The 10,960-nt window shown below is 42.2% G+C and overlaps 1 protein-coding gene across 1 annotated transcript in view; it reads left to right on the top strand.

Annotated features, from left to right (window-relative positions):
- The first annotated feature begins 835 nt into the window (after positions 1 to 835).
- The window catches only part of LOC138258990 (histone-lysine N-methyltransferase SETMAR), a 42,357-nt gene continuing 32,232 nt past the window's right edge, over positions 836 to 10,960 (top strand). The window contains exon 1 of the mRNA XM_069206354.1: positions 836 to 1,024. Coding sequence (XP_069062455.1) covers positions 932 to 1,024 — 93 coding nt within the window. The 5' untranslated portion in view covers positions 836 to 931. The remainder of the gene's footprint in view (positions 1,025 to 10,960) is intronic.

The raw sequence follows: 10,960 nt of genomic DNA, 5'->3' as shown, positions 1-10,960 counted from the left end.
TTCTTGCAATCCGCATTGTTTGCAGCGTACTCGCATCCACGTCCTCAGCTTTAATCCCCCAGCCCCTCCATGTTCTACGTTTTCCACTAGCATCCCCTCCTTGCTCTTTGCGGTGCTGCAGAGTAGTGTGCACTTTATTTCCCAATTACCCAACACTCATCAGCTAATCAGCTTCAGCAACAAACATTTGTTTTCCCTTTTTGTTGATGCACCTCAGTAAAAGGTTGGTCTACATCCAACCATGACCTACTGACATTTGCATTCTGGTACTTGCAGTGCCCATTTTCGAATGGACTAAACAGGAGGACTACGAAACCCAGAGTGCAAAGGAAAGATCCGGATTTTCTGAGCTACTCACCGCTGGACACAAGAAACTTTAGAACGCTGGCGTCTTTCTTACCAGCTCAGAATTAAGCACTCAAAGAAGCAACAGCTGTGTAATACATTACACACTATTGTAGATTGTTGCAACTAGGCTTTAGCTAGTTAAAAAAAAAAAGTGCATGAGTTATAGAGAACACGTTCCTGACAAGCGAGTCCGAGTCAAGAAATCCACGTTCTTGAGGCAGAATTTGCTTTTTATGTTGCGTACACGGGATTTCCTAACACATATGTACAGTATTTAACCGTCGAACTACAAATCCCAGCGTATAGGAACAAGTAGCTGACGCAGCCAATCGGAAGGCACGAGACCAATGCGGTCCTGTCATATGCAGGACCTCCGCCCCCGGCGTTGACATACACTTGCTCAAACCAATCGTAGCCAGACTCCTCTCTGCCGGCAAGTGGAGTGCACATCTTCCGACCAATCGTATGTCACGCTAGGCCTGCGATCAAGGCCAAACCACCTAGGGACTGGGGGGGCAGGACACAGGCTTTCGATGTAAATAAGAACAGGCAGTACATTTCTGGTAAAAGAGCGCACGTTTTCATGATGCTGTCCATAGGACAGGGCGATATCAGCCACGGTCTGGAAGCTGTGCCAGTGCGCTTAGAGGAGGGTGTGGAGCCTCCAGACTTTAAGGTGAGCTCAATCAGGAAGCTTTTTCCAATAGTCAGTAGTCAGTCACTTACTTCCGGCCGAAGATCACCAATTAAAATTTGCGAAGCAATGGCATGTGGTCTGGGGCGCATGCTCTGTGCGCTCCGCTACAAAATACTGTGTATATTTCCAATATGGCAGACTGCGCGTCTTAATATGTAATATAGGGTTCAAACCATTGGAGGGTGCGTTTTTAAGAGCAGGCCAGGGACCCCTCGTGATGCAGCGTGTGAGGACACATGGCTACAATCGTGGATTATTTAATAATATAATGCATTGTGGGAGTTGGAGTAATTTTTCCGTTTTCTTTGTTCAGTTAGGCTAAACACAGCCGAAAACATTTCTTTCCTAAGTAAAGCGCATGACTGGGGCATTTTGTCCTCACTGACCTGGAGTGCTCTGGTATTTTACAAGGCAGCCTTCCATTCGTCTGTGAAATATTGTGGTGTTCCCTTTATGTACATAACAATGTGTTTCATTCATCCAATATTAGTATTTGGCAAACACTGTTCTGTTTACAGTATTATAGACGATTTCAACATAGTCTCGTGTATAATGTCTTATTTGTATTTTCGGTTTCAAGTGTTTTTTAAATAGAGCACTACACGCTTTTACTAATTTCACCAACGTTTAGCAGCTTTAAGATAAATCAGTAAAATACTGACCAGGTGGCAACCATAGAAGAAAGTTCTACTTAAAATGATTGGGCAATGATTGTTTTATCATCCATATCAAGATGAATTAACAGTGTTTTGAAAACACTATTTGTTCAACTACCTCTTTACAGCATAGTAGTGACCTAGCTCACAGTGACGCAACTGGACATGGAACTTATCACTTTTTAACTTCTACACTTTTAGGGGCATAGTTAAAAGCCCATTGCGCCATTCCAACACCACATTAGCATATTTCTTTTAAATGCTAATGTGGCATTAGAAGGCCAGAAAAGGCTGCACCATATTTACAAAGTGGCGCAATTCAAGAATTGTGCCACTTTGTAACCCTTTGCGCTACATTAAGCCTGCGCCAGGCATAATGTATTTAAAGGGGGCGTTCGCCCATAATGAAGGGCCAAAATAATGGCGCAAAGAAATCTAGGAGATTTCTTTGCGTCATTTTTTTCCTGCACTTTTAGCGCCAGTTCAGGGAAGGCTTTAAAAGGAGGCTTCCATTGGTTGCAAAGGTCCTCTAGGTGCTTTGCAGGATTGGTGTCAACATTTTTTACGCTAATCCTGCAAAGCGCCAGACTAGCGTAAACAATTCTGACGCTAGTCTCCTAAATACCGCCATGGTGCGCTGTATCTTAAATAAGGCACACACATGGTGATGTGGGGGGGGGGAGCAAGTAAAGTGGCGCTGCACACAGTACATTTTCTTAAATATGCCCCTTGGTTTAGGCACATTTGTTTAGTTCTGAATGATCACTGTTTTCATATAGACCTCGATTGTGTTCCTGGTTGGATAAGCCTTTGTTAATGTCAGAGAAATCATCTGTAGTTTTAGTTCTTATTTTGTGTTCATTCTTAGAGAAACTTTTATATGTGCAACAAAGGACCGATTACTATATATTTATAAGGATATGGCAGGTTACCGAAGTCGTGACCGTTTTGAGGAATAAGGCTGATGAGTTCTTTACACAGTTGTGTAATGTGAAGGAGACCTGAAATATTATTGTTAAGGAGCCCTTCAAAGGCCACCTAAGAGATATCTTATAATTTGTTGTGGTGCACAAATTATATTCCACTAGGATGCCAAAATACTTTGAAGTCGTTTTAGGTATACGTCATATGCCCATTATAGTCTAAGCTGCTGTCATTTTTTAAATGACAAGTGGAGATCAATGTGACTGAGACTGGCTAGTATCTATTCTGATTGCTGAAAAGACATTATTAATAACACATTTTCCAGCCCTGTGTGTCCTCTGCATACACCCCCCCCCCCCCAAAAAAAAAAGAACCACATTCAACCCTTCCATGTTTTGATGAAAGAACTGTACTTGCTTTCTCCTGTCAACAGGTTAAGCACAAACATCACTACACTGTACCACATACTCAGCACATGGTGCCCAAGATCACACATACAGCTAGAATCAGCACTGCACTGTCTTGCTAGATGCCATGTTGCTTCAGATATGTTCTGAAGAGATAGAGTGCATCACGTGTGTATTGTGTTTCACTAAACTTTGATGCAAGGACGTTGCTGTGTTTACAATACGTAGTAGCTCAGTTGACTAAGCCAGTGCAAAAATATGCTTGATGGTCACAGGTCTTAACCCTGATGGGTTCACTTTTATTCTAATTCGGTTAAAGCTGATAAAATGAGGACTTGACGCCCGATAGACCTAGAAGCGATGACCCACACTGATTGGCGCTGAATCATTCACATGTTTGGAGCTGCCAAACAGCTTATCTCAATTCATTGGAAGAAACCTTTGGCTCCCCCCATCGCCCAGTGGTTCACGAGCCGTTGGCACAACATGGCCATGGAGCTTCTGTCCTATAGAACACAAACGGACACCAAATTCACTCACATCTGGCAGCCACTAATAGACTATTTCTCATTTCTGGAGTTCTCTTGCTTTAACCCACCTAGGCTTAGGGCGCTTCAAAGGGTTGAGAACATTTCAATTATTTGGGAACTTTTTCCTTAGGAATACAGACACAATGGCCAGCTACATACCCTCCCTTCTATACCCCTCCTCCTATCTTTTCACACTCTTCAAATGGCCTCCCCTCAACCGATGGGCTAATATTTACCATTTATATGCCACTGACTGTTATTGTTTGAGTACTTAGTTATTTTTCTTTATGTTCTCTTTGTCAGCATACTAGGGTTTCATTGACCATTATAATTGCAGCACAGTTGGCATATATGCATTCTATAACTTTGTAACACAGCTGAGGCAACACAGCCACTACTGCTACTCAGTCAAGGCCCATAATACTTACAATGTTTGGGACCATTAATGGGACAGACAAGGGCCATTCAAGCATATGATGTCTGATGTCATGGATGCTCCTTGAAGCTTAGACCCATTCATATGTGTTAGCGATTGAGGCTATTAAGTTGCAAAACAGCCTCGGATCATTATGCTCTTTACTCCTGAAGCTGTTTATATATGTATTGTCTGGGACATTTATGGTTATACAGACTGGCCATTTAATGCTTTTACAGCCTTGGGCCATTGTCGGTTTCTGATGGCACTTCTTATGATCCGTGGAGTCGAAGGTCATGTGATGTAAATTCCTGTGATGTCCCTGATATGCATATCATTACTGACTCCTAATAATTTTATTCGGTTGAGCGATCTGATGAAATCCACAAAGAAGAAATTACCTTGGGGCCTTACATGGAACAACTTCAGGTAGCCCATGTCCCTTCATGGTAGGTAGTAGTTGTTAACTAACCCTGTTTTGTCTTATGAATTTTGATACTTTTAGTAAAATAGTACCAGGCAATACTACAACCTGGTGTGAGGAAATATCAACTTTCATTGTCCTGCACCAAAACAAATAAAGTTGTTGATAACCCAGTATATAAGTAGAAATGCGTACCAGCCTCTTGACCAGGTTGAACACAACTTCTATTCAACAACACACTCATTATAGCAGCTATACTAATCTAACGTAAAACGCTCAAACACATCAATTACATCAACTTCTTTTTAAGAAAATTCTTATCTTAGGTAATTTCCTCCTTCTCTTACCCAAAGAGTGCACGTACTGTTGCCGAAAGACTATGATGACCACTCTTTAATTATGTCTGCCAAATTAGAAGGATATCTCAGTCACAGTATCAGACATTTCATACATACCGGATGGCCATGGAACAGAGCCTCCTACTCAGGGGTATCACTCTGGTGATCTGGTTCCCACAATCACTCTGGGGTCACAGTTTGTGGATCTCAGCTGTTGGACAGAAAATACCTGTCAAAAGGCCCTCTAAATCATGGAGGTAAATTGACTCACTGTTATGTTTTGATTCCGCGCTGTGTTCGGCGGAATGTTGACGTCTAGTGATTCTGGAGGTGACAGTTACTGAAGCTCTCCAGAGTGGCTGGATGCTAGGTCGCTTGTAGAAATAAACCTTCTACTTGAACTTACCTCTGTGACAGATTTGAGTTTATTCACATCAGTTTGGCGACGAGGATCAAGATTAACGCGACCTAGGTCGGCCCGATTTGGATTTTCTGTGTGCCGTTGCTTATTCCTCTTCACGCTGGTGCACAGGCGAGAGTGGTGCTGATCTCCGTCCGGACCCGGCAGCAGGTGTTTATTTGATGTTTGCGGGCGCGCCCATCTTCTCTCGACTTTCGATCTTGCCTTCCAGCACCTGTTCGGCAATTACGGGCGCCCCCGTTTTAATTGGTGTTCTGACTGGAGTTTCCCCTTCGTGCCGCGTTGACGAGCAGCCGGGGGTTTTATTATTTGACTGCTTGTTTCAGGAAGGACACCACTAGTTCTTCCGGGGGAGCAGGCTGGTTCACGTCAAATCAGCGCATTGATTGGAGGAAGCAGACTTGTGGGTGGCATCTTCAGACTTGGAACGCGTAGGAAAAAAAAAAAGAGGAAAATAAAAACGGGGCATTGTAGGAGCCTCGCTGAGACACTGTACTGTTATTGGTGCATCGAGGCACGTGACATTAGAAAAGAGCTGGCATCTTTGGAGTAAGGAATAACTGTACTCTAACATTGTACTGTATTGTGTTGTGTACAAATTGTCTGTGCACAGTTATAATGGCTACCCAGACCAATATTTCCCCACCACCATTATTTCTATCTCTTCCAGGTATTCCAACTCTTCCCTGGGAAGATTGGATAGAAATGCTTGATAATTATATTGTCGCTTTGGATGGACAAAGTTTTTCGCCACAAAGAAAAAAAGCTATTCTTCTAAGTACTTTGGGGTGCGAAGGTCAAAGGATTTTTAAATATCTTCCCCCTTCCATGGGGCCCAATGGCCAACCTATGGACGATGTTTTTAAAGAAGCCATTAAAAGATTGGAGAACAGGTTCGCTAAACAAACTAATCTAGTGCTAGCTAGATATAAATTTTATACTCAACCCCAAGACCATCATGAATCCATTGATGATTTTGTGTCACGGTTGAGAGAGTGGTCTGTCAAGTGCAGGTTTGGAACCATGACTGATGAACTAATAAGGGATCAACTTATTGTTCAGTGCCGCGATAAAAAGATTCAGGAGAGGTTGTGGGCGGCAAAGGATCCCACATTGCAAGAAGCAATTGACCTTGCAAAAGTCATGGAGGAATCGAGACGCTGTATAAAAGAATTAGAAAGGAAAGAGAAAACTGTGGATGTTATGGCTTTGTCAAGCAATTCTACAGGGTTTCAACAGGAAACTGGAATTGTACCAAAGAAAGGGGGGTATAACAGGAGCAAGGGAAAAGAGTGCTTTCGGTGTGGCAGTACTTTTCATTTAGGGGACTCCAAGAAATGTTTTGCTGTCAACAAGGAGTGTCGCAAGTGTGGTCGTAGGGGGCATTATGCTCGGGTGTGTAGGGAAGGTAACCTATTTGCTAAAGAATCTAAACCAAGTATAAATATAGTGGAAGAGTGCTGTGAATCTGCTGGTGAGGACAGGATACTTGTAGTTGAGAATGATGTGACCATGAGAGTGAATGGGAGTGACCGCAGATGCTCTAGACCATCGGCTCTTTTCTCTATTGGGGAAGTTCAAATTAACCTCATGGTGGACCCTGGTTCATTGTACACCATAATTCCAGAGAGCCTTTTTAGAAGTCATTGGCGGAAGGAAAAATTGTTACCAAAGGATATATCCCCGGGTGGGTATCAAGGGGTGGAAATCCAATTGCTCGGTTATATGTTGAAGGAAATTCAGTTTGGAAAGAGGAAAGTTCTTGGGAAAATTTATGTGGCTGTTGAAGGTCCACCCATCCTGGGATGGATGCATCAATTTGATCTCAACATTGTCATCAGTCCTAGAGCCGCCTGTCACATTTTGTCGGTAGATAATGTACAATTGGAAGATATTTTGGAGGGGGCCAGGGATGTTTTTAAGAAAGAGTTAGGATGCTTGAAAGGTTATGTACACAAGATAATGTTGAGAGATGATGCTCACCCTAGTCAACACAAAGTTCGCAAGATACCATTTGTGGTGAGGGATGAAGTCAAAAAAGTAATAAGCAACATGTTAATAGAGGGTACCATTGAACCTATTGAGGTTTCTCCATGGATTTCCCCAGTTGTCATTACAGGGAAATCAGATGGAAATGTGAGATTATGTGTGGACTTGAGGTCTGTGAATCAGAATATTGTGGTGGATACTTATCCCTTGCCAAATATAAATGAGTTGTTAACAGCGGTTAAAAATGGTAGGTTTTTCTCGAAATTAGATTTGAGAAATGCCTATCATCAGATTAGACTTCATCCTGAATCCAAACACATTACAGCGTTTGTCACTCCGGAAGGTACATTTCAATTTACCCGTATGCCTTTTGGTCTGGCTTCTGCTGCGAGTGTGTTTCAACGTATGATGGCAAAGATTTTTGGAGATGTTAAAGGAGTGTTATTTTTTCAGGATGATATACTGGTGATGGGTGAAACAGTTGATGAACATAATATCACACTCAGGAAAGTTCTCAAGATCATTGGTGAAGCTGGTTTAAGTTTGAACAAAGAGAAGTGCACTTTTCTGGTGGAGGAAATTGACTACTTAGGGTACTCTATTTCTAAAGGGAGTATTAAACCAAAAAGAAGTCTATTAGAGGCCATTAGGTTGGCACCAGCACCAACTAATAAAGAACAATTAAGGTCCTTTTTAGGACTTGTGGAATACTACTCCAAGTTTGTGGATAAGTTTGCAAGCAAGACTGAGGATTTACGGAAGTTGCTGAGGAATGGGAGTAAGTTTTGTTGGACTGGTGAGCAGATGAGTTGCTTTGATAAAATCAAAGGGGAAATTTGTGGTGCAGGTATCCTTACAGCTTTTGACATAAATTTGCGTTCTATCTTGACTGTAGATGCCAGCGGTACTGGTTTAGGAGCTGTGTTGTCACAAAAGCATGGGAGTCAAGAGAAGACGGTTGCATTTGCGTCTCGAACTTTGACCCAGACGGAACGGAATTATTCTGTTATTGAACGGGAGGCCTTGGCGGCTGTATGGGGTACAGAATACTTCAGAACGTATGTGTGGGGGTTGGAGTTTACTTTGAGGAGTGATCACAAACCATTGCTAAGGATATTGTCTGCTGGTGGTGCGGGGAAGGGATCAGCGAGGTTGGCCAGACTTTCTGCAAGGTTGCAAGAGTATTTGTATCAAGTAGAGTATGTCCAAGGTTGGAAAAATGTCCAGGCCGATTGTCTGAGCAGGTTGTCTCTTGACTGGGAAAAAGTTGATCCTCAATCGATAAAGTGTTGCGATACGGATGATGCTGTAGCCTCTATATGTGATGTGGTTGAGTGGGGTTTGGGTACATTTACGCTGGAGGAATGGAAGAGTGAGATGGCTGCAGATGATTGTCTTAAGTATGTTTTCAAACTAGTTTCTTTAGGGGCTAGAAGAGAGAGTTCTCTTCCGTTGTCGGTAAGACCATTTCTGGATGTGTTAGATGAATTGTTGTGTTGTGGAGACAGTGTATTGATGCGGGGAGAACGTTTTGTTCCACCAGCTGGGTTAAGGTTTAAATTATTTTCCTTAGCTCATGAAGGTCACTTGGGTCAGGGGATGACAAGCAGGAGGTTGAAAGAGTTTTTTTGGTGGCCTGGTTTAGATGGTCAGGTCAAGTGTTGGGTGGAGCAGTGTAGACTGTGCAAGGAGAGTGAGAAGAGGTTGAAAGTCGGAGTGGGCAGGATGGAAGGGCACATTGAAGATCCTGGGAAACCCTGGCACACGATTTGTTTAGATTTTATTGGTCCACTTTTTGAACTTCCTCTTCAGATGCGTTTTGCAGTAGTGGTGGTGGATGTACATTCAAGATGGTTAGTGGTTAAATTCGTACGTGATGTGACCACAACCACGACCATAAAGGTATTGGAGGACATTTTTATGGAAGAAGGTATTCCTATGGTCATGATTACGGACAATGGCACTCAATTAACTTCGAATGAGATGTGTTTGTTTCTGAAGAATTGTGGAGTGCGTCACACTAGAACGTCCCTATATTATCCTCAGGGTAATGGAATTGTAGAAAGAATCAATAGATTAATCAAGGGGACAGTACAGCTAGCTCTTGCTAATCGTTGTTGTGTGCGGAAAATGATTGTTGATGTGGTACGTGCCTATCGTTCCACAATTCACAGTGTTACTGGCAAGTCTCCTTTTCGAGTGATGAGGGGGCGATCGATAGGGTCGAAATTGATTCCCCCTGGCTTCAAGAGTGGGTTGCTTCAGGAGGAGTCAAGATGTCGAGTGGTGAGAAGGTTGTTATCCCTCATCACAACTATAAGTTGAAGGTTGGGGATTGGGTTAAAGTCAAGTCAGGAAGAGTCAAGGGGGGTGTTTCGAGATTTAGAGGCCCTTTTCGTGTGAAGAAGGTGGGGAAGTTTCAAGTTGAGATTGAAGGAGGGGAGAAGTGGAATCTGAGAAATGTGGCTTTGTATCAGAGAAGTGGAGCATGTGCCCGTAGTCAAGAGGTGGAAGAGTGCTCGAGTTCATTTTTCTTGGGAAATGGGAGTAAGATGGATGTTGATTCAGAAGCTTTTGCCTTTGGTGTGAGTGATGGAACCTGTGAAAATGCTGGAGAGGTTGAGATACAAAGCACGAGTACAGCTCAAGGAGGTGGGATACAAAGTACAAGTGCATTTCAAGAGGGTGAAAAACAAGGTGCAAGTACACCTCAAGTGGAGACATCCATTCGTAAACAACCGATGAGGATCCATAAGTGTCCTAGTTATTTGAAGGACTATGTAGTGTCCTAAGTTATCTGTTGAACTGTGTTATGAAATAACATTTGTAACTTTTGTTCTAAATTATTGCTTTATTGTTTTCTTTATTAATGTATTACTTATTTGAAGAACTATGTCATTTGTAACATGTATTTTTAAGTACGACTTGTTTTTCCATTTCTCTTGTTGTTTTTGTTTATTATTTTTAATTAGTTACTTAGTGTGAAGATAAGAGGATATGTTATGTTTTGATTCCGCGCTGTGTTCGGCGGAATGTTGACGTCTAGTGATTCTGGAGGTGACAGTTACTGAAGCTCTCCAGAGTGGCTGGATGCTAGGTCGCTTGTAGAAATAAACCTTCTACTTGAACTTACCTCTGTGACAGATTTGAGTTTATTCACATCACTCACTTTATCTCACAACACCCTTTTTGAAAGTGAGCATTGGGATTACCTGTACAACACAATTCTTCTTTATTAGTAGTCTACCATTACTAAGAAAGTGCTCTACCCTTGGACAGACCGAGTAACCACAATGAAATTCAGAAAGACAGCATCACAAGGACTTACTGGTACGAGGACAATCTGTCAAAAATCTTTGTTTTTTGTGCTCATTCCTATTGACTAGATCTAGAACATATGATACAGACTTTTTGTGGTAGAGCCCCAAATAGATTAACAAAAATGCTTTTGATGTTCGTCCTATGTCCGTCAGCTATGTGTGCTTAACCATTGGGGAAGTGTGACCCTGTTATAAAACAAACCCTTAAAGCTTTTTCCCGGATTAGGTACTTAACTAAACTACGTCTTTGGTGATTGGGAGCTTTTTTCAGCCATGCATTGCAACATTTAGGAGTGGTAACAATTCAATTCAGAGGGATCATCTTTGTAAAGTCAATATTGATGCAACATCCGTCAAGCGCTTGGTTTTGATTATGCTTTGGATTGGAATCAAGTCCTTTAAAGCCCTGCCATTTTGTGTTAGTACTTATGCTTTTCTATTGGACGTTCCGGAGAGAGAAAATATTAGGAGAAAAACAATGAGCACTTGAA

This window comes from Pleurodeles waltl, chromosome 9 (genome assembly GCF_031143425.1).
Source record: "Pleurodeles waltl isolate 20211129_DDA chromosome 9, aPleWal1.hap1.20221129, whole genome shotgun sequence".
Classification (NCBI taxonomy): Eukaryota; Metazoa; Chordata; class Amphibia; order Caudata; family Salamandridae; genus Pleurodeles; species Pleurodeles waltl.
Note: the sequence above shows the minus strand (reverse complement) of the source record. Positions and strands in the feature narration are given on the sequence as shown.